This window comes from Phyllobates terribilis, unplaced genomic scaffold, assembly GCF_046119375.1.
Source record: "Phyllobates terribilis strain yellow unplaced genomic scaffold, ASM4611937v1 Scaffold_1__5_contigs__length_1240528914, whole genome shotgun sequence".
NCBI classification, from domain to species: domain Eukaryota; kingdom Metazoa; phylum Chordata; class Amphibia; order Anura; family Dendrobatidae; genus Phyllobates; species Phyllobates terribilis.
In genome coordinates, this window is record NW_027362761.1 from 720,762,130 (window position 1) to 720,787,144 (window position 25,015).

Here is a 25,015-nt window from a genome sequence, read left to right on the forward strand (position 1 = left end):
CATGTCTAACCTTCTAAATATAAAAAAGTCACATCTAATTATGGTGTATAATATATGCATCACTATGAACACAAATACACAGCATATTGTGTAGGTGTTTAAAGGTGTGTTCACAGTGGTTTACTTTCCGGTGATCAAAAATATCAATTTTTCAAGCTGAAGCCGCTTCAGGAATCAGTACTTTTTTCTGACTTTTCTGTTTTTTTTGTAACCTTGTGCGGTTTTTGTTTCCATTTTTTTCGTCATTTCCTGGAGCTCTTTTTTAATGCTTTCTTCGTCTGCATATATTGTGTGTTTTTTCAGTGGTTTTTTTTTTTGTGTGGCTTCTTATTGGTGTCTTCCTGTTGTTTTATTACATCTATTAAGCAATTAATAAACTCATGTTCTTTTTCAGGCAAAAATGATAAAAAAAACACTCAGAAAGATGACTAATGACTTGAATTGTAAAGTAAATGCCTGAAGAATGGACGACACTTCTTTTAAAAGTTTGACAGTTAAAATAACACTCAAAAGACTGAACATATGAACAGCAAGTCATTTGTGCATAGAAAAGAACAAGACCATTCTTAGAAAAGCTATTTTGAGCAATGTATTCGGCATTTTTTCGAGTGGACCAACTCAAAAACGCATGAAAAAGACGCATTGGGAACAAACTCAAACAGTCTTTCTAAGAGTCCATGATAAGGTCACCCACCCCCCTAATAATCCAGAGTGTCTAGGGACAAGAAAGTATATACCAGAAAGTATTTTGTAATGTCAAGAAAAAAAGCAGCCATAGGCGTTATATTTATCAGTCGGGTTCAATGAGCTGGATGAGCTGAAGTAGAGCGGGAAGGCTTTTGGCGACTTTCCTATAATCTAGAAGGTCGTTGTGGTAGGGGAGATTCTGCTGGGCATCCATAGGTTTGTTAGAGGAACGCAAAGCTTATTAACCTTCCATCAAGGAACGCATCGTGTAGTCATTGCCTACAATTTGAAGGGTGAATTGAAACAGAAACCCCCAACGGTAACGAATTTGTGCCTTTTGCAGGGCAAATTTGAAAAGCATAAGTTGTCTTTGGCACATGAGTGTGCAGGGGGCTAAATCAGCAAAGATCTGGACTCCTGATTCTTAGCCTGGAAGAGAAGAACGGTTTCTTGCTTCATTAAGTATCATGTCTCTGACCTCTGGATAATGGATGACATCTTGTGGCAAAGATGGGATGTGTAGTTTGGTTAAAGAGATTATCCAGGACTAAATTATTTCTTTACTACTAATTAAAAAAAAAAATAATATCCTGGATAAATCCTTTAAGGCTCTATGTATGCAATCAATGCAGACGATTATAGTGCCTGCTTAAGGCAATAAGGCCAGAAATAAGTTAAAGGAGTTGTCCCACAAACAAAGTACACTTTAAGCAATTGATCTTGGAATAATAATAAGTTCCACAATTGGTTGTGTTAAAAAAATGTTCCTGTGCTGAGATAATCTTAGAAATGTGCCCCTGCTGTGTACTGTGTAATGGCTGTGTACTGACCGTGCAGGAACATGGTCTGATCATACCACAGCTCCTGGGCAGCAGAGAATGCAAAAAAGTATACAAACATTACAGCACAGGATTGCAGTTAATTCTTTCTGTGAAATAAAATATGTTTTTAAGAAGGCAGGGAAATGTTTTACCTCACAGAAACAATCAGCCATGATCCCATGCTGCAATGTCTGTATACTCTTTCGCTTTCTCCCCTGCCCAGGAGCTGTGGTATGATCAGACCATGTTCCTGCACGGTCAAACACTACACAGTACACAGCAGGGGCACATTTATAAGATTATCTCAGCACAGGAACATGTTTTTTTAACTTATCGAATTGTGAAACTTATTATGATTCCAAGATCTATTGATTAAAATGTACTTTGTTTGTGGGAAAACTCCTTTAAATTCTATTTTCTTAAGTGCAACTATTATCTCTGGCAAGCCATGAATGCGGAGACTAGCTCTTCTTGAACAGTTTTCCATGTCTTCTAGCTTTAATTCAAGCTGGGTGGATTTATCTATGTCCCGGGTTTTAACTATTTTGTCAGCTTAGTCTCAACCTCATTAACTCACTGTGCATGATCATGTAGTTGTTTTGCAAATTCACAGGTCGCTTGTTGCAGTTCTTGTTCGAAGAGTAATTTGCTAATTTCGTATACATCAGAAGTGTCCTGTTTCTTGGACTGGCAATTACCCAGCACTAAATTTGTTGTTGCCACTCCTGGGAAGCTAGGAGGTGACATAATATCAATATTAAGGTCCGGCATGGCTTTCGAAAGGTCTGGGTTAAATTTGCTGTTGCACTGGTTTTTGGCTTTTTGACATATTTAGCGCATAATTACTGAATTATTATTTCTATGCTAATGTAGATTTATTGTTTTCATATACCACAGTTAGGTTAGGGCCCAGTAAGTGCAAATCGATGCATGATTATCAGATATTTAGGGAGTTCCTCCCAGATGTCCTTCCTCCTGAGCACTGCAGGGCTCTGCAGGGCTTAATAAGACTAGCCGACGAGGAGCGGGGGTATCAAGGAACATTAGGGTGCAACATCCGCTTACAGGCAGGGAATGTGTAGGGCCAGATTCTAGGCCCCAAGACAAATAATGATTGATTGTTCTCTAAATCTATCCATTTCCCTGTCCTAATGTTGACTTACTCTGAGTGCTATAAGCAATAAGAAGCATTGGAGCCAGTGACACCACAGTTAAATATCTGATATACTGTATATAGAGATAAGGGTACAGGGTTTAGTAGGGATAAACCGAGTCAGCCTACGCTGAGCGAGGGCGGCACTCTCGACTCACATATAGGGTGCCAACCCCCACAGACAGGCAGAGGCAAAGATAGGGTCCTAGTAGGGACCTTGCACATTATTTAGCACCCCTGCTGTTATGACATTTATTATTTTTTGTGTTTATTCGTCTATTTGTGTGATATGATTATCTGAATTTTTTAATAGTATTTAATAAAGAGTATTTTAGAAGGGGGGTTTATGGTTCTTTTGGTTTAATTGTCTATGGGCCCCTTTGAATTATTTACTTTGGTTTTGTTGTCTATTGTCCTGTAGCCCATGCCAGTCTTGTGCTGGTCTACAATTTTGTCCCTGGTGTCCTTAGACAGCACTTTGGTCTTCGCCATGGTGGAGAGGTTGGAGTGTGTGGATAGGTGTCTTTTATACAGGTAATGAGTTCAAACAGGTGCAGTTAATACAGGTAATGAGTGCAGGGTAGGAGGGCTTCTTAAAGAAAAACTAACAGGTCCGTGAGAGCCAGAATTCTTGCTGGTTGGTAGGTGATCAAATACTTATTTCATGCTATAAAATGCAATTTAATTACTTAAAAATTATAGAATGTGATTTTCCGGTTTTTATTTTTAGATTCTGTCTCTCACAGTTGAAGTGTACCTACGATAACAATTACAGACCTCTCCATTCTTTGTAGATGGGAAAACTTGCAAAATCGGCAGAGTATCAAATACTTATTCTTCCCGATGTAAATATAAATATATATGTACACATATATATATATATATATATGCATACATATATATGTGTGTGTATATATATATATATATATATATATATATATATATATATATATATATATATATATACAGGGTAGGCCATTTATATGGATACACCTAAATTAAATGGGAATGGTTGATGATATCAACTTCCTGTTTGTGGCACATTAGTATATGGGAGGGGGGAAACTTCTCCAGATGGGTGGTGACCATGGTGGCCATTTTAAAGTCGGCCATTTTGGATCCAACTTTATTTTTTTCAATGGGAAGAGGGTCATGTGACACATCAAACTTATTGAGAATTTCTTAAGAAAAACAATGGTGTGCTTGGTTTTAACGTAACTTTATTCTTTCATGAGTTTTTACAAGTTTATGACCACTTATAAAATGTGTTCAAAGTGCTGCCCATTGTGATGGATTGTCAATGCAACCCTCTTCTCACACTCTTGACACACTGACAGCAACACCGCAGAAGAAATGCTAGCACAGGCTTCCAGTATCCGTTGTTTCAGATGCTGCACATCTCGTATCTTAATGGTATGGTGTGGTATATGGGGTACAAAGATAGTGAGGCCATTCTTCATCAATGGAAACCTCAATGCCACTGGATATTTGAAATTGCTAGATGATGATGTGTTGCCCTCTTTATGCACTGAAAATGGCACGTTCCCTGAGTTTTTCCAACAAGATGGTGCACCACCACATTATGGGTGTCAGGTCCGAGCATTCTTACATGAACAGTTTCCTGGAAAGCGGATTGGTCGTTGTGGGCCAGTTGAATGGCCACCAAGGTCTCCCGATCTGACCCCCTTAGACTTTTATCTTTGGGGTCATCTGAAGGCAGTTGTCTATGCTGTGAAGATACGAGATATGCAGCATCAGAAACAACGGATACTGGAAGCCTGTGCTAGCATTTCTTCTGCGGTGTTGCTATCAGTGTGTCAAGAGTGGGAGAAGAGGGTTGACACCATTGTTTTTCTTAAGAAATTCCCAATAAGTTTGATGTGTCACATGATCCTCTTCCCATTAAAAAAAATAAAGTTGGATACAAAATGGCTGACTTCAAAATGGCCGCCATGGTCACCACCATCTGGAAAAGTTTTTCCCCTCCCATATGCTAATGTGCCACAAACAGGAAGTTGATATCACCAACCATTCCCATTTAATTTAGGTGTATCCATATAAATGGCCCACCCTGTATATATAATGTATGCCACTGATATAAAGTACAATGAGTCATGAAAACAAAATTTCAGAATCACTGGGATATGTAGAAGCATTCCAGAGTTACTACTAGATAAATTGACACGTCAGTTTTGAAAAATGGGGAATAGTCTTTTAAGGCCAAAATTTGGTCCTTCATTAAGGGGTTAATGACAGCCCTCCAGCCCCATCTGAACTTCACTGTTCTGTACAACAGTAGAACTTCCTGCATTACTGTAATCCAGCTTTGCAGTCAGGGACATGGAAGTGGGGAAGGGGAAAGCTTCCTGAACTGCTGCTAAGGAAGTCCAAATCTGTCATGTACCCAATCCCCAACCTGGAGAGTGTTGTCCTCAGAAGGCTCAATAATAGGCACAATAATATCCATCTAAGCAGCACAAAAGGTAAAGTATGTGTGTATATGTATCACAGTCACATATGCAGTGCAAATGTATATATGTACAGTACAGACCAAAAGTTTGGACACACCTTCTCATTTAAAGATTTTTCTGTATTTTCATGACTATGAAAATTGTACATTCACACTGAAGGCATCAAAACTATGAATTAACACATGTGGAATTATATACTTAACAAAAAAGTGTGAAACAACTGAAAATATGTCTTATATTCTAGGTTCTTCAAAGTAGCCACCTTTTCCTTTGATGACTGCTTTGCACACTCTTGGCATTCTCTTGATGAGCTTCAAGAGGTAGTCACCGGAAATGGTCTTCCAACAATCTTGAAGGAGTTCCCAGAGATGCTTAGCACTTGTTGGCCCTTTTGCCTTCACTCTACGGTCCAGCTCACCCCAAACCATCTCAATTGGGTTCAGGTCTGGTGACTGTGGAGGCCAGGTCATCTGGCGTAGCACCCCATCACTCTCCTTCTTTGTCAAATAGCCCTTACACAGCCTGGAGGTGTGTTTGGGGTCATTGTCCTGTTGAAAAATAAATGATGGTCCAACTAAATGGAAACCGGATGGAATAGCATGCCGCTGCAAGATGCTGTGGTAGCCATGCTGGTTCAGTATGCCTTCAATTTTGAATAAATCCCCAACAGTGTCACCAGCAAAGCACCCTCACACCATCACCCCTCCTCCTCCATGCTTCACGGTGGGAACCAGGCATGTAGAGTCCATCCGTTTACCTTTTCTGCGTCGCACAAAGACACGGTGGTTGGAACCAAAGATCTCAAATTTGGACTCATAAGACCAAAGCACAGATTTCCACTGGTCTAATGACCATTCCTTGTGTTCTTTAGCCCAAACAAGTTTCTTCTGCTTGTTGCCTGTCATTAGCAGTGGTTTCCTAGCAGCTATTTTACCATGAAGGCCTGCTGCACAAAGTCTCCTCTTAACAGTTGTTGTAGAGATGTGTCTGCTGCTAGAACTCTGTGTGGCATTGACCTGGTCTCTAATCTGAGCTGCTGTTAACCTGCGATTTCTGAGGCTGGTGACTCAGATAAACTTATCCCCAGAAGCAGAGGTGACTCTTGGTCTTCCTTTCCTAGGGCGGTCCTCATGTGAGCCATTTTCTTTGTAGCGCTTGATGGTTTTTGCAACTGCACTTGGGGACACTTTCAAAATTTGCCCAATTTTTCGGACTGACTGACCTTCATTTCTTAAAGTAATGATGGCCACTCGTTTTTCTTTACTTAGCTGCTTTTTTCTTGCCATAATACAAATTCTAACAGTCTATTCAGTAGGACTATCAGCTGTGTATCCACCTGACTTCTGCACAACACAACTGATGGTCCCTACCCAATTTATAAGGCAAAAAATCCCACTTATTAAACCTGACAGGGCACACCTGTGAAGTGAAAACCATTTCCGGTGACTACCTCTTGAAGCTCATCAAGAGAATGTCAAGAGTGTGCAAAGCAGTCATCAAAGCAAAAGGTGTCTACTTTGAAGAACCGACAATACAAGACATATTTTCAGTTGTTTCACACTTTTTTGTTAAGTATATAATTCCACATGTGTTAATTCATAGTTTTGATGCCTTCAGTGTGAATGTACAATTTTCATAGTCATGAAAATACAGAAAAATCTTTAAATGAGAAGGTGTGTCCAAACTTTTGGTCTGTACTGTATGTGTGTCATATGTGCAATGCATGTGTATATATGTATGAATACCTCTCAACTTTTAAAGTTAAAAAAGAGGGATACATATCGTGTAGTATACTGCAGCAATTTCTATTTTATGCTAAGCCACTTCTCTATCCTTGGCCAGTTCTTTATATGTGCCCACACAGAAATATTGCTCCTAGTGATGCCGATTGATGTTCCGACACCGTAAAATACCACTTTTCATGGCCCTAGGCCTCCACACACAAAATGATGTGCCAACATTACATCCCCCCATATAGTATAATGCCCCACAAAACTTTCCGACACATATAGACTAAAGTCCTTTCAGTATATTCCCCCAAAATAGTATAATGCCCTCATACTACATTCCCCCCACACAGCATGATGACCCAACAGTACATTGCTCCCACACAGTATGATGCCCCCACATTCCCCTACACAATATGATGCACCCACACAGTGTCTTCACCCAGTAAGATGCTCCCAGCAGCCCCAACAAATTAGGACAATGTTCCCACAGTCTCTACGCACAGTATCCCTCACATACTGTCACACAAAATATGATGCCCATAGTGGCCCCAAACATACAATGTGATGCCCGCAGTACAATGCCCCACACAGTATGATGACTTTACACTACATATATCTCATATACAGTATGATGCCACACAGTACATTTCACCACACAGTAGGATGCCCCCCACTGTCTCCCTACACAAAATGATGCACACCCCAGTCCCCTACATACACACAGTCTGATGATCTCACTGTTCCCCAACACAGTATGGTGCCCCCAACAGTCTCCCAAACACATTATAATGCCCCCACAGTCACACAACACAGTGCCTTAAGGCTCTACTTAGAAGTAATGGTGAAGCAAGGGTCTGTCCGCTCCTTTCTTCATCCACTATTATATTATTATTATTATTATTATTATAGCACCATTTATTCCATAGCGCTTTACATGTGAAAAGGTGTATACATAATAAAAAAACAAGTAAAACTGTATTTATATACTAGGGACATAGATGCAATTGAAGTCAGGACATACCCTCGACCTCTTAGGGCAGTGGGACAGCTCCCTAAATTTAGTACTGTCCTGCTGGATCCAGGACGGTTGTGAGGTATGAGTTATGAGGGTAGCATGTGCAATGCATGAACGGTATATATACGGTATATACAGTTATATGAAAAAGTTTGGGCACCCCTATTAATCTTAAGCTTAATGTTTTATAAAAATTGGTGTTTTTGCAACAGCTATTTCAGTTTGATATATGTAATAACTGTTAGACGCAGTAATGTTTCTGCCTTGAAATGAGGTTTATTGTACTAACAGAAAATGTGCAATCTGCATTCAAACAAAATTTGACAGGTGCATAAGTATGGGCACCTCACCAGAAAAGTGACATTAATATTTAGTAGATCCTCCTTTTGCAAAAATAACAGCCTCTAGTCGCTTCCTGTAGCTTTTAATGAGCTCCTGGATCCTGGATGAAGGTATTTTTGACCATTCCTCTTTACAAAACAATTCCAGTTCAGTTGAGTTTGATGGTCGCCAAGCATGGACAGCCCTCTTCAAATGATCCCACAGATGTTCAATGATATTCAGGTCTGGGGACTGGGATGGCCATTCCAGAACATTGTAATTGTTCCTCTGCATGAATGCCTGAGTAGATTTGGAGCAGTGTTTTGGATCATTGTCTTGCTGAAAGATCCATCCCCTGCGTAATTTCAACTTTATCACTGATTATTGAACATTATTGTCAAGAATCTGCTGATACTGAGTGGAATCCATGCGTCCCTCAACTTTAACAAGATTCCCAGTGCCGGCATTGGCTACACAGCCCCAAAGCATGATGGAACCTCCACCAAATATTACTGTGGGTAGCTAGTGTTTTTCTTGGAATGCTGTGTTTTTTTGCCGCCATGCATAATGCCTTTTTGTATGATCAAACAACTCAATCTTGGTTTCATCAGTCCACAGGACCTTCTTCCAAAAAGAAATTGGCTTCTCGAAATGTGCTTTTGCATACCTCAGCCGACTCTGTTTGTGGCGTGCTTGCAGAAACGGCTTCTTTCGCATCACTCTGCCATACAGCTTCTCCTTGTGCAAAGTGCGTTGTATAGTTGACCGATGCACAGTGACACCATCTGCAGCTCTCTGGAGGTGGTCTGAGGATTGTCCTTGACTGATCTCACCATTCTTCTTCTCTGCCTTTCTGATGTTTTTCTTGGCCTGCCACTTCTGGCCTTAACAAGAACTATCCCTGTGTTCTTCCATTTCCTTACTATGTTCCTCACAGTGGAAACTGACAGGTTAAATCTCTGAGACAGCTTTTTGTATCCTTCCCCTGAACAACTATGTTGAATAATCTTTGTTTTCAGATCATTTGACAGTTGTTTTGAGGAGCCCACGATGCCACTCTTCAGAGGAGATTCAAACAGGAGAACAACTTGCAAGTGGCCACTTTAAGTAGCTTTTCTCATGATTGCATACACCTGGCTATGAAGTTCAAAGCTCAATGAGGTTACAAAACCCCAAAAAAGTGCTTTAGTAAGTCAGTAAAAAGTAGGTAGGAGTATTTAAAACAAGAAAATGATAAGGGTGCCCATACTTATGCACCTGTCAAATTTTGTTTGAATGCAGATTGCACATTTTCTGTTAGTACAATAAACCTCATTTCAAGGCAGAAACATTACTGTGTCCAACAGTTATTACATATATCAAACTGAAATAGCTGTTGCAAGAACACCAATTTTTATAAAACATTAAGCTTAAGATTAATAGGGGTGCCCAAACTTTTTCATATAACTGTATATATATATGTGTATGTCACATGTGCAACACATGCATGTATTTGTATGCAAATGTCCATGACATATATTTGTATATGTATAGATAAATAGACATATGTGCTATTTCCACTGTCGAATATATTTATATGGTACATATTTATGTATGCTTATTCACTGATATTATATAATTATGCATACTGCCAATATAAATGTTAAATTAAAGCTGGAAAAGGACAATTTTAGATTTTTATTGAATGCAATTTTTTTGAGGGGTGGAGGGAAAGCATTTTAGTTTTTGCCTCAAGCAACAGAAAAGCTAGAATCAGCCCTGTTCACATGTAATAAGTGTGTGACAGAGAACCAAACTTGTATAGCCTTTAAGCACATGCCATGTTCCTTTACTCTTTTTTTGCAATTTGCATCTCTTTACAGGTTTATCTAACATTTCCTTGGATAACCTGAACACATGATGGTACATCCAACTGCTGCTAACCAACTTAGCAAATAGTATTCGCACCCAATTATTATAGGACGGGAGGCCAAAGTGCGGGGAAAAAATTCTCAGAGTTGGTAGGAGTCTGGGTATAGGAGTCCGAATTATTAGACAGTGTTGGCGAATCCTGACAATATGCCATCAATTTCAATAACAAGAAAGCTGCTACAAGAAGCAATTAATAAATGAAATTCTTAAAATGTACATACACCCTGAAAGTCGTGTACAAATTAGCCAACAAAAATATTATCTCACCTGGCTTGGCAATAACACTTGGGCATCTTCCAAATATACACACGTTGGTAAATATATACATATATATACTGTATGTGTGTGTGTGTGTGTGTATATATATATATATATATATATATATATATATATATATATATATATATATATATATATATATACTAACATGTTATCGCAAGCTAATATAACAATGCTGTAGTCAAATGTATGGCAGACATACCTGATTTGCTGTCCAAAATTCCGAAATCCAGAGAATACTTCACTACATGATAATTGTTCCATACATAAAGTAAATTGTCCCGAGGATTGTAATCCACAGCAGCAATGTACTGATATGAGTTTGGGAATGGTATATCAACATAATCATCGTTGACCTGGTCTGTGTTATATATGTAATCGATTTTATTCCCAGTTGCTTCATTATCATCATCTTCATAAACAGACTTTACCACATACAATATCCCACAAATCATGAAGGCATTTGATGCAGAGCGCTTATCGTATGCAGTATCCCAGGTTCCTTCAATTCGCAGGGTATAAGGATTAAGTTGACTAATCACTATTCTCCCATTATTTTGTTCTGTGGCATAAATGACCCAGAGTCCATTTTCATCAACTGCAAGATCAATATCCGATTTACCACCCCATCTATAAGGAGACGTGTCATGATAATTGGCACTTGCGATAATAGCCTCTCCGCTTTTAATTCTTGTCCTAAGGTCAAACTTGACTATATTCCGGGTACGTTCCTTATTAAAAAAGAGAGCTCCATCATAGACCACAAAGCCTGTACCATCTACTCTATGAGGAAGCTTGTAAGTCGTAGTTGGTCGTCCAGCAATGAAGTCATCTTTAGAAGAGTACTCTGTTAGGGTGTCAGTTCTATAGGGAGTCCATGGCATGTAATATATCTTATCAGATGCCTGCAAAGGATCTTTACACCATGCTCCTGATTGGTGATCAGATTCAAATAAGTGTTCACTCTGATAAACTCCCTTTAGCATTCCAGGACAAAGAAACACTGCAAGAAGACAAATATGTTCTTATTAGCAGTCAGCAACACTATAGTAAAGAAAAACCGTCCTGAATAATGGTAGAAACAAAGAAAATGAACGAAAAAGAATCTATTGCAGCCATTTAACAATAGGAAGAAGAAGACTATATTCTTTTTTTTATTCTCCCATAGTTACATTCCAGGACCCATTTTTCAATTGATATAATCAAAAGAGGGCTTGTTTTTTGTTGGATGAGTTGTATATGTTAGTGGCACCATTTTAGACTGCAAATAACTTATTAACTAACTTTAATTCACTCTTTAAGAGAGAGAAGAAAAAAAAACAGCAATTTAGTTTTTTTTTTTTTTTTTTTACATTTTAAAATTTTTCTCATGCCACACAAATAAAGAGTTCAAGGTGTTTTGCAATATAACATTCTGTTTGCGCGAAGGCTTGTAAAAGTATAAAATAACTCACCAATCCCAGGTGAAGTGCCGGCTCTCTGGCACTGATCTGGTCTTTGTTCATAGGCGACAGTGGTGACATCACAACTACACTGCACATTAGTGCTGCTGCCAGTCACGGAGCTCAGCGACTCTGCTTATGAGCTCAGTGACTGGCTTCAGCAGTATGCTGTAATCCTGACGATAAATAATAATATAATATATAATAAATAAAAAAGATTACAGAAATACCAAATTTACATACTTTTATGTCTGTTTTATTACTTTTGTGCAATAAACTACAAAAGGAAAATAATAATTGCGTTCATATTCACAGAGCCATATATTTTACATCTGTCTGTCAAAGGAGCTGTGTGAGGTCTTGTTTTTGGTGTGATGAGCTGTAGTTTTAATGGTGCCATTTTGTGGTACATATGACTTTTTGAAAACTTTTTATTACACTGCTATTTTTAGGCTGGGGAGGGTCAATATCCGTGGCCCCTACCCAGTGTGAGAGTACCAGCCCGCAGCTGTCTGCTTTAGCTTGGCTGGCTGTCAAAAATGGGGGAGACCCCATGCGTTTTTTTAAATTATTTATTTAAATAATTTAAAAAAACGGCATGGGACCACTCTATTTTTTATAACCCGCCAATATAAAGGTGACAGCTCAGCTTGCAGCTGTCAGCTTTATTTGAGCTGGTTAGTACAAATAGAGCAGACTGCATGTAATTTTTTGTTTTTCACAGTGTGTTCCGGTCAATCACAGCCATGTCAATACTTGTCATGGCTGTGATTGAGCCGGAAGTGACCACACCGGCAAAGCTTGTTGATTGGCTGCGCTGCAGCCTTTCAACAAGCTTTGTTCGGGCTGCGGAACCCAAACAGTAGAACGGACTTCCTGGAGAAGTCCATGTTCGGGGCCCATGCACGGACACTAGATGTCTGGTACAGACCCCGAACTTTACCGTTTGGGTTCGCCCATCCCTAATGGCAACAGAAACAAAACATTTTTTTTTACAAGGTTTTCATATTTTTTTAACCATGAAACAAAACCGAAAAAGCAATGTCAGAATTATGTTTTATATGGTACAATGAATGGTTTCGTTCAAAACTAAAACTTATCCTACAAAAAGCAAGTCCACATATGGTTACATCAACGGAAAAATGAAAAAAAAAAATTATGACTGTTGTTACAAGGGAAGGAAAAAATGATAAATATCTGGGTCTTTAAAGGGTTTATCTGTGAATTGAATTTGGATTATAGGGATAATGAACTATTACCCAAGTTTGCATTCCGTTTTCTGGGAATTTCTCTTGAATGTCAATAAGGCGCAATTGAACAATGGACAATTAGACAATTTTCATAGTTACATGGACAATTTTCATTTTTACAGTTTCCATGGAGAATTATAATTTTTACAGTTTCAGTTTTCTTCCGTCTTTAAGAGCCAAATTTTTTTTTTGTGGGACGAGTTGTAATTTGGAGTTACGCTATTCAATTTATCATAAAATATACTGAAAATTTGGGAAACATTTTATGAGGATGAATGGTGGGAAAAAAACACCAATTCTGCTATTGTTCAAAGGTTATGTTTTTACTCTGTGTGGTTAAAATAACCTGGCAGCTTTATGCGGCAAGTTAGTAAAATTATAGCAATTCCAAATATATATAGTTCTTTATTATTATACTACTCTTCAAGAAATTGTATGTGACTTTTAGATGTCTCCATGCAAGGGAAACCACAGCACTGAAGAAGACAGAAGCAATTGATTCTTGCTCAAGAACCCAGCCCACTCCACAACATTCAGCCCACTCCACACAACAGTTCAACATCAGGCACATTGTCTTATTTTTCATTCCTACTGTTTCAAAAGCTGCACGTTTTTCTCATTTGGATTTTCAAATAGATTTTTTTGTGATATTTGAGGGCTAATTTATGTTATTTTTATATTCTCTTTATTTTTTTTACCTACACTGGTAGGAAAATACTTATCTGTTCTTTATACCCTTTTCCAATTATATTTATATATGATATATCGTACAATTTTTTTTAGGATCCGTGGTTTGTCCTGAAAAAGGAGTGTTGCAACTTTGAGAAACACATGGGCGAATAAACCACATATTTATCTCCGGGATCCTTGTGTCATGCCTTGGTTTTGGGTCTCGATCAGGTGACCTCTTGCTGCATGGTCAGGTTGCCTTTCTACTGAGCCACAGCCAGTTTAGTATCTGTCCAACTGCTGATTGTTCTTATGTCTTTTTGTTCCTTTCTTTGGCTTGCTTCTATTCTGGTGTCTCTCACTTCCCAATTTGGCTGTGTCCTATCACTTCTTGGGAGGGGCTATGTATACTCATCTTGCACCTGCATCTTTGCTGGCTATATTTCAAGACAGATGTTTGGAGATCCAGAGCCTCAGTTAGGGATTCTTTTATCTAGTTAATCTCTCTTGCTTTTCCTATGGTTTGGTTGTGTGTCTTCTTCCCCAGTACCCTTACCTTTCTTTTATGTTTGGGGTCTGGGAGGTTCTCCACATTTTCCATTTATTGCATTGTTCTTATTTTCTTGTCTTTCCTTTGTGACTGTCTGAACACGTTCATAGGCCTGTGTCTTTTCCTCAGATTTCTGCGTATTTCACATTATAGTCATTATTGTTTTAGTATTATACATTGTTTATAGAGAGGGTGCAGTTAAGGACCTTCAGAGTAAGTCGACGTTAAGTGGGGGACACCATTGCGTAAATTTAGGGTGCCAACCTCCGCTATCGGGCAGGGACAAATCAGGGTCAGATTAGGGACTTCCCTAGTTTGAACAGGGACCTGTTGGGTTCAGGTGTTTGTCTCTCCTGATTTGTACATTACCCGTGTGAGTGCGCCTTTACAGTCATAACACCCTGACTCCATTCATGCTTAACAGCGCAGAATTTAACCCATTATTCCTGCAATCCGTCTTTCCAATGCTGCAAGCAGAGGTCGATTGCGGAGTAGCACAAGGATACTAAACCTGGCCAGATCCAGTCATCAGAACAGCGCTTGCAAGGTCTATATCAAAGAGCCTGCAAGCCCTGCACTCCTTACTTAGAACAGAGATGATTTTTAATAAGAGGTAATTTGCTTGTTTTTTCAAGAATTTGCAATTTTAACCATTAACACACTGAACTTGCTGTGTAAAATTGCAGAAACAAGATTGGAGAAGGGCCATTAGAATAGACCTGCAAGATAAAAATCTAGCAAGTAATGGGTGAGTAACACTTGCGAACTTAAGTGCCATCTCTAAGGACTAATTAGGAACAAAGTGAGGAGGTAAAAAGCTCCAGCTTGCACTGCAGTTGATATACTCTGCCCCACATGAAAGAGATTAGCCCACCTGTATGAGAGAACCACCACAACAAGGAAACTGTGGGCAACATAGAGGCTTTTAACAGTGAGTGAAGAGCATATCCATGGACAGCACAAGGAAAAGCTGCCACAAGAGCAAAGATTTGCCACAACAGAGAGGAACATAGAGATGTATTGAGTGTGAGGACTGCTGCACAAGTAGAGTGCAGAAACGTAATCACCAAATCAGAAACAGCCAGACACAGTGGTCTATGTGTAAGAAACTGTGAGTCTATAATTAGGTGAGTAGGCCACAATAGTGTGCAAGTTGCCAGGCAAGATCTACTGCAGAGAATCGCTGCTAAGAGAGGTTACCATGAGAGGGGCTTGTGACCTCGTAGCAATGGGGATCTGTGCTGTGCTGCATTGTGAAAGAAACAGCAGAGGAGCTGCTGAAGTGTTTGCCATCGCCATATTGCAAGCACACACAAAGTGTCACCAGTGTTAGGTCATTACTATATATTAACTATATACTTCTGTTCAAGATATTCTGTAACCATCACTTGTTGCCTTCCAGTGATTACAAAATCAACTTGAATTGTTGCTGATGTCTGTCTGCATTGCTTTTGTAATCCCTGAGTGGGGAAGGTGCTTAGTACAACATAAACCATTGTATCCATACTATGTAAGAGAGCACACCATACCAGTCAATGTCCCCCTGACAGGTGGAAGTGATAACATTAACAAACGGGCATATTATTTCCACCACTAAGTGGAAATTACAAATATTTGCAGCTCTCATTTCAGCCTGTCTGAATGAAGAAAGGGGGAAAGGAGGGCATACAATTATGGGCAGATAATTATGTGCTGTGGCTTGTAAATTCACACTGCACGTTCATTAACACTGCTAATTTAAGAGGTTTATAGTTGAGATTTGTGAGCAAGTCTTATCTACAAGCTTGCTACTAAACATGGGGTAATTTGTGGTGTAGGTGTTAACCCTTAATCTGTATATGCCATGCTGATTGTGTAGGTACTGATCATGTAAGGGGGCACCTTCTTTCAGCCCATCAACCTACCAGCAGACCTGACGGCAGTGGTTCCAATACATTGTCATGGTGGTAGGGGGCCTAACTATGAACCCTATTGTTGCCATCATAGCCCCTCTATTACACACTGCCAGAGGCTGGGTCTAACAGAATGCCTGGTAGCATTATGCTGACACATTAAATACACTTGTGTATTATGTGACCAATCAAGGTCATTGAAGCTCAAATCTGCAAGAAGGACTAAAGAAAAACTTGAAAATTAAAAAAAAAATGTCAATTTAATCCATACAAGTTATAATAAAGTGAGACAAAAAAAAACAATTAAAAAAATCACATGTATCCCAAAATAGTATAAAATAGTATCATTAAAAAATAGAACCCATCCCATAAAAACAAGCACTCATATAGCTATGCTGACTGAAAAGTTAAATAGATATGGCTCAAAAAGTTGGCAAGTATGGCTAAAGGTGAATCGGCATGCTACTGTACTGTATGATGGCATATTTTTCACCCTTTTCCTAAATTCTACCTCCCAACCATCTAAAGTCCAGTCTCATATTGAGGGAGATGTCCCATTAGGTCAGCGCTATGTCTCAACTTCAGCTGTGTCCTCAGCTGAAGCCAGGGCATTATGTGAAACACAGCAATGTCTTCTGCTCTTGCATGTTGCTGCGATCATTTGGTTCCTCCTTGAGGAAAGGATTGCATCTGTCTGTACATTAAATTAAATTATGTTACATTAATCCTCTCCATTTCTTGAAGTCTGATCTTCTCCAGGATAAATAATAAATACGTACTAAATACATAAATATATATTATTATATATTTATTTATATTATTATATTTATTCATATATTTCTGAATAAATAAATGTTGTACACAACATTTATTTATTCATTCATTTATTTGTGCATTTAATACATAGAAGAGTAGAGGTACAGAATATAAAGCTGGATCTCCATGTGCCAGTACAATGTGCCCATAAAGATGAAGAACAGCATGTAGAGATGTAGCAGCAGAAAATTCTTCTTTGTGTAGCAATGCAGTCTGTGGTTCACAGGTAAGTCAGCTGCCTACCATGCTGGAGGGTGTGAGATGAAATCCTGGCAAGGGCCAGACCACATCCCAGTGATAGCGAGATATATATAGTAAAGACATTTATTATATATGAAAAACTTATAAATTGTGAAATAAAGTGCCATCACCTCCAAAAATATGTTTTTATTTCTTAGAAATACACTTTATAATTTATAAAAGGTGTTGTGCAGGCTTGGGAAAAAGGTCTGCAGGCACTCTATGTAACTGCATACTGATGAATCGTGACAGTGTGTAGTACTCTGATAATATCTGTAAAGTGCTGTGGAATTAATGATGCTATATAAGAAAACGAAACGAATAAATACTCATGCTGTCATGATTCCCCGATGTAAGCGGTCAGACATATGCTGACTAGACACGTTCAAATTTTCTTTATAAAAGGGAGTTGAGAAAACTGGATGAGTCAAGTTGGCTTGTGACCGCTAGCATAAAAATCAAGTACATGAAGTTACATAATCGTCTGCTCGCAATGGAATTGAATTGGAATTGAAGCTCGACGGAGGTAATTTGCATATTTCCTGTGCATTCTGGGAAGACTGAAGAGTCGCTGCAAGTCTGAAGATCTTTGGGTGTAGCTGAATCGAACTGCTTGAAGAAAATCGTCAAACCAGGAATTGAAGCTCAAGGAAGGAAATTTGCATATTTCTGATGCATTTTGGGAAGAGAAGAGTCGCCGTGAGTCTGAAGATCTTTGGGTGTAGCTGGATCAAGCTGCTTAAAGGAAATCGTCAATCTTTTCAGCAGTTCAACAACAATTCATTTTGTTCAACATGGAGAAGGAGATTATCCATATGGTGAGCTGCAGTGTGCTATATGTTTACAGACTTGCCAGAGGAAAAGACAAACTTTAAGTGCCAGAAATGCAAGCTTGTGACTAGTGTTGAGCCACCCCCGTAGTGTTCGAGTTCGGTTCGGTTCGTCGAACACCCGTGTGTTCGCCGAACTGTTCGTCGAACTGTTCGTCGAACACCTTCGAACACCGTTAAAACCAATGGCAGGCAAACAAAAACACATAGAAAACACCTTCAAAGGTGTCCAAAAGCTGACAAACTGCTCAGAAGACACAACTAACACATGGAAAAGTGACAAGTACATATAGTCATGCGAAAAGAAAAGAGGTGGAGGAGTAAAAGGAGGGGGAGACACAGATATAGGCATGTCATGCCCTTCTAAAATCCAAAAAGTGAGAAGCCGAGACGGCCAGTCCGCTCCTGCCCGTGCCACCTCCGTGTCGCCGGGTTTGTGCCAGAGCCGCGGTGAACCCTGACGGCCAGCCCCCCTCTCCCAATACTGGTGCCTGTCCGCTGGTGGGTCGAGAGAGCCCCCCTGTGGTGGAGGCAGCTCTAAGCTTTTTAATTTAAATTGTCCCTCTAATTTGAATGAATACACTTTAAATCCATTTACAAGGATCTATTGGAGGGCAAGTCTCATGCCAGCAGCCGCGTAATTCCAGCTCCAGTAGCGTCCACTAAAGCTGCTGCAGTTAAAAAGCTTTTATAAGGATCGAGCTCGGCTGTCCACCGCAAGGCATCCTAGTGCCAGTCCCAGCCCCTATGCCTTGGGGTGCCTCCTGATGCTCTTCACTAAGTATCCCGTGGTCCCGAAGCATTTCCTTTGAAAAAATTAAGTGTCCAAACTACAGGTGGTGTAGCTTGCTTAACAGCCGGGATAATCCGCTGACTAGCAGACACTGCTACTAGGCACAAAGTATTTCCTGGGCTAGATGCAGTTAAAAATTTGTAAGTAGATACTCTCGTTGGATGCTGAGAAAGCATTCCATAGAGTCTCCTGGCACGCCATATATGATTCTCTTAAAAAGCTTGGGGTAGGGGTCTAGGGGACCCTTTTATAGCCAAAATCACGGCCCTGTATCACAATACGTCACCTAGGCTGAAGATAAATGGAACTGTAGCACCGAGGGCTCGGTTGCTACAGACGTATTGCACCTCACCCAGAGGTGTGATATCTCACTCTCAGATAAGGATGGAGTGTGGATCAGGACCCGACACCTGCATGCATTACACCACATTGCCGTGGGGCAGGGCGACCAATATGCCCCTGAGATGGGCACGACAGTCCCTGTCCCTGGCTGGAGTGGGGGGAGGGAACACTGAGGAAGGGGAACCCTGCAGTGCAGGAGCAGGGAGGAAGCAGTTCCTGGGTGCATTGAGAAGGGAGTATAAAAGGTGGGCACCATCTTAGTTCAGTGCAGAGAAGTCTGAGCAGAAGTGGCAGGGAGCAGGGGCTCTGCATGAGCTCTGCTCCGGAGGCGGGCCTAGTAACAGAGGCCCAGGCCTGCAAGAGGGAGAAGGAAGGAAGAGGAGCGGAGAAGGCTCCAGGAACGAGGAATGAAGGGATCCCAGGGGTGCGGACGGGCGAGTCGCCACCGCACGCCCGAATCCACCTGCGTGGAGGGGTCAGGCCAAAGGGGGAGACCGGTCCCCGAACTAGTGGAGGCAGGAAACGACCCTCAGCTAGAAACCGGAGGCTCTGACATTTTATGTGGCGCAGCCCCTTGCTCCACCCGCTAGGAAGGCACCACATAGGGTCAGGGAAACTGGCGCCAAGTTTACCAAGAGGAGGCCCGAGGCAGCCGGACAGAAGTGTTGGTAAGAAAGGCCAGACAAAGGACACACAAAGGGGGTCCTGTGAAGCGCTCCAAAGTTATCTGGGAGTTGTCTGAGCCCCTCACCTGGTGAGCACAGTACGACGTGGGCAGCCGTTACCTGCAGACGTGGTCTGGATAATAAGAACTGTGAGTAAAGGCCCTGAACTGCATCACTGACTCCGTGTCGTTACTGCTGCTGCCCTGCACCATCACCCCCATCCTCCGCATACACTGCCCTGAGGCTATACTCCTCCCGTGGGGAGTTATGCTACGCTCTGCTGCACCCACAACACCAGCCTTAGCGGTCTGCCCTGTAGCGGCGGTTCACTCTGACCGCAATCCACGGGTGGCGTAGTCGGACATTTAAACATCAAAACCACATAAATAGTTCCGCCACTGGTTTGACCGCCCTGAGCCACGGAACCGGATCGCCGCCACGAAGACTACAACCACCAGCATCCACCAAAAAGGGTCCGGCTCCGGGTGTCCCAAGGCCCAGGGGGTGCGTCAGAACATTTTCATCACCTTTCACAATCACCAATGGGACAAGGCAGGGATGTCCTCTGTCCCCTCTCTTATACATCCTAGTGACGGAGCACCTGCTCTCATCAATTCGCCATAACCCCAATATTAGGTGGATTGAGGTGGGAGGCACCGAGTACAAGTGCTCTCTATTTGCTGATGATGTCCTAGTATATATCACTCAATCACATATATCCATCCCTGCTGTTATGGCTGAAATAGATCACTTTGTTACATGGTAAAATTTTAAAATCAATGCAGCGAAGTCTGAGGCCCTCGATGTCTCCCTCCCTAAATCCATATAGGATTCCATCCAGTCCAACTTTCCCTTTGCCTGGCCCTCACAGGGTATCAAATACTTAGGAATTCCTATTCATAGAGACCTCTCCCATCTATGTTATCTTAATTTTGGGCCCTTTATTGAACAATTCCATACAGACCACGGTTGGCAAGTTAGAACTGTAAGATTCACTACGTGAACCACTGGTGTTTTGTGGAAAAGCACATGTACACCGCGTTCCAAATTATTATGCAAAAAGTGTTTAGGAGTGATAAGGGAAGAATTTGTTTGTTTGTCAGTTAAACTCATTGATGGTGATGTGTGTCAGGGCTCTTTATATCACTGTAAGCAATTGCAGACACCTGTGCTAATTAGTTTGGCAGGTGTGTCCAATGAAAGGCAAGACTACTTAAGAAGGCTCTCTCACATTATTAAGCAGCCTACATTTTCTGCCAAAATGGGAAAGAAAAAGGATGTGTCGGCTGCTGAGAAGCAACAAATTGTGGAGTGTTTAGGTCAAGGCATGACTACAATCAACATTGTGCGATGATCAGGATGAAGTGTCTTGGCAATCAAGAAGTATGTAGCTGATTCACAGTACACACGTGTGCGTGCTGATAAGGGCAAATTGAGGACTCTTTCCTACAGGCAATTACGTCAGGTTGAAACAGCAGCGGCAAAAAAGCCTTGTCATAGCAGCAGACAAGTTTTTGAAGCTGCTTGTGCCTCCAACGTCCCCCGAACAACAAGATGCAGGGTCCTTCAGAGGTTTGCAGCTGTGCATATGCCATCCTGTCGACCTCCTCTATCCACTTCACACAAGCAGAAACGGCTCCAGTGGGCCAAACATTACATGAAGACTGATTTCAAAACTGTTTTGTTCACGGATGAGTGCCGTGCAGCGCTCGATGGTCCAGATGAATGGAGTGGAGGATGGCTGGTTGATGGACACCCCACGCAAACACGGCTACAGCGCCAACAAGGAGGAGGTGGAGTAATGTTTTGGGCTGGAATCATGGGGAGAGAGATTGTCGGCCCCTTTAGGATCCCTGAAGGCGCTAAAGATGAACTCCATAATGTATGTGGATTTTCTCAAACAGCACTTCCTGCCATGGTTCAAGAAGAAGAACCGTGTATTTCACAGCAAGATCATTTTTCTGCATGATAATGCACCATCTCATGCTGCACATAAAACATCTGCATCTCTGGCTGATATGGGCATAAAAGGGGACAAACTTATGGTGTGACCCCCATGCTCCCCTGACCTCTACCCCATTCAGAACCTTTGGAGCATCATTAAAAGGAGTGTCTATGATGGCGGGAGGCAGTTCACATCTAAGCAACAGCTCTGGGAGGGTATTCTGTCCTCATGCAAAACAATTGAAGCAGAAACCATCCAAAACCTGACAAATTCAATGGACGAGAGAGTTCAGAAGCTCCTTTCGAACAAGGGGTCCTATGTGAAAATGTAACATCACCTAGAATAAAGTTTTGAGTTGAAAACTGTTTGATTTCAGTTTCTAACAACCTGCTAATGCTTATAATTTCAAAAATGACCATTTTTTTGGTCTTTATTAAAATGAAAAGGTTGATCGAAAAGTTTGGGGGATCTAAGAGTGTGGCAACCCAGTAGTCATGATTACTTCGAATTCTGACAATATGAGGGTCATGCTGCAGGTAGTGCAGCAAGAAGGCACTTATGTGTCTTGCGCATCTCGGAGCCCCAAAATTATTTTCCGGGCTAGATGCAGCTAAAAATTATTTTTAATTTTAAATCTGGTGAAGCTTATTATAGATGGCCTAATAGGATCAGTGCTGCACACTGCTACAAAGCCCAAATTATTTACCAGTCAAGATACAGATAAACATGATTAGTAATTTGAAAGCTTAAAACGGTTGGTAGGGTGATTTTAACCAATCATCAAGCTTTTACTCTCCCCAGGATGACACAGGGGTAGAAAAGTCGTTTCGGATCCATGATTTGTTCATCTTTATGAACGTGAGTCTGTCTACATTATCAGTGGAGAGCCGCGTGCGCTTATCTGTCAGCACACCACCAGCAGCGCTGAACACACGTTCAGACAGAACGCTGGCTGCGGGGCATGACAAGATCTCCAAGGCGTAAGTGGCTAGCTCCGGCCATTTATCCAGATTGGAAGCCCAAAAAGAGCAAGGGTCCAGTGACACAGTCGTGGCTTCAATGTTTACTTGGAGATACTCCTGTACCATCGTCTCTAGGCGTTGACTATGTGTCAGACTTCTTGTCTCCTGTGGCCTTGCAAAGGATGGGCTAAAAAAGTGGTGAAATGATTCCGCAAAATTGATGTTACCAGCAGATACTGTGGTTCTGTTACGGTTTGAGTGCTGAACACTTGACGGTCCCACGGTTGGCAAGTTGGAACTGTGAGATTCACTACGTGCACCACTGGTATTTTGTGGAAAAGCACATGTAAGATTCTGCAACAGTCTCTGCTGATACTCCTGCATGCGTGCATCCCTTTCTATGGCAGGAATAATTTCTGCAAATTTACTTTTGTACAGGGGATCTAACAGTGTGGCAACCCAGTAGTCAGGATTATTTCTAATTCTCACAACTCGAGGGTCATGTTGCAGGTAGTGCAGCAAGAAGGCACTCATGTGTGTTGCGCATCCAGGAGCACCAAGTCCCTGTTGTGTTGGTGGCGAGGTAGCAATCATGCTTCCTTCCTCTGTCCTCTCCCCCCAACCTCGCACAACAGAAATGTGATCAAGGTCTCCCTCATCTGATGAGTCTTCCATCAGTTCGTCCTCCACTTCTTCCTGGGCTCCTGCACCTTCCTCACTAGTTTGGCTGCCACCATGCGCCCTGGTAAAATCATCTCCCCCACCCTCACATGCCTGCCGCCTTGGTGCTGCCGACCGTCTGGACCTTGCAGATGTTAGCCCTTCCGCATACAACTCCTCCTCCTCTACTTCCTCCACCTCCTCTTGTGCCACCACCTGACTCCGAATTCTGTTTAACATGTGCTCCAGCATGTAAATCACCGGAATAGTCATGCTGATAATGGCATCGTCAGCACTAAACATCTTCGTCGCCATTTCAAAACTGTGCAGAAGGGTGCATAGGTCCCTGATCTGAGACCACTCCTCCAGCGTGATTTGCCCCACCTCTGAATCTCGTTGGCCCAGGCTATACGTCAGAACGTATTGCACCAGGGCTTGTCGGTGCTGCCACAGTCGCTGCAACATGTGCAGAGTTGAATTCCACCGGGTAGGCACATCGCATTTTAGCCGGTGAAGTGGCAGGCCCAACGACTTCTGTAGAGATGTAAGTCGCTGAGCTGCGGGATGCGAACGGCGGAAGTGAGCACACAGCGACCGTGCCCTCTGCAGAAGGCCATCTAGTCTGGGATAGTGGGCTAAAAATTGCTGGACAACCAGGTTCAACACGTGAGCCATACAAGGCACGTGTGTGACATTGCCCCGGCGAAGGGCCGCACCCAGGTTTGCAGCATTGTCGCACACGGCCTTCCCTGGTTTCAGGTCCAGTGGAGACAACCATTCATGAAATTGGTTCTCCAGAGCTGACCACAACTCCTCAGCTGTGTGACTCACATTTCCCAGACATTTCAATGTAAAAACCGCCTGATGACGTTGAGCCCTACTGCCAGCATAGTAAGGAGGTGTGCAGGATCCCTTCTGCGCAGTTAGAAAGCTTGTGGCATGACCAGACAGGCTTTGGGTGCAGGTGGAAGACCGAGAGGAGGTTGAGGAGGCAGAAGCAGTGGAGGAAAAATGACATAAAGAGGATTGACGCACAACTCGTGGGGACGGCAAGACTTGGACAGCAGCCCCTTGTCCTGCTGTCACCATAGTTACCCAGTGCCCAGTCAGCGACATGTAACGCCCCTGTCCATGCCTACTCGTCCAAGTGTCTGTGGTGAAATGCACCCTGTCACACACAGAGTTTCTCAAAGAAGCGGTGATGTTGTGTGCGACATGCTGGTGGAGCGCAGGCACACCTTTCTTTGAGAAGTAGTGCCGACTGGGCATCTGGTACTGGGGCACTGCGACGGACATAAGGTCTCGAAAATCCTCTGTGTCCACCAGGCGGAAAGGCAGCATTTCTGTAGCCAAGAGCTTGCAGATGGTGAAATTCAACCTCTTAGCTTTCTCATGGCTAGGAGGAAATGGTCTTTTACTTGTCCACATCTGAGGGACCGAGGGCTGGCTATTGTGCTTAGACGGGGTTGATAAGGGTGTCCCCGGCAAACTGCCGGTCTGTGAGGAAGATGCAGGCGGACATGTTAGGTTGCCTTGATCCAAAGGTGGTGCTATCGATGTCGGACAGCGCT

The 25,015-nt window shown here is 41.9% G+C and overlaps 1 protein-coding gene across 13 annotated transcripts in view; it reads right to left on the reverse strand.

The window, feature by feature from the left end:
* ADGRL3 (adhesion G protein-coupled receptor L3) overlaps positions 1 to 25,015 on the reverse strand; it is a 1,088,292-nt gene that overhangs the window by 598,169 nt on the left and 465,108 nt on the right. For all 13 annotated transcript variants that reach the window (XM_073686326.1, XM_073686314.1, XM_073686318.1 and 10 more), the window contains one exon: positions 10,591 to 11,391. In XM_073686326.1, coding sequence (XP_073542427.1) covers positions 10,591 to 11,391 — 801 coding nt within the window. The remainder of the gene's footprint in view (positions 1 to 10,590; positions 11,392 to 25,015) is intronic.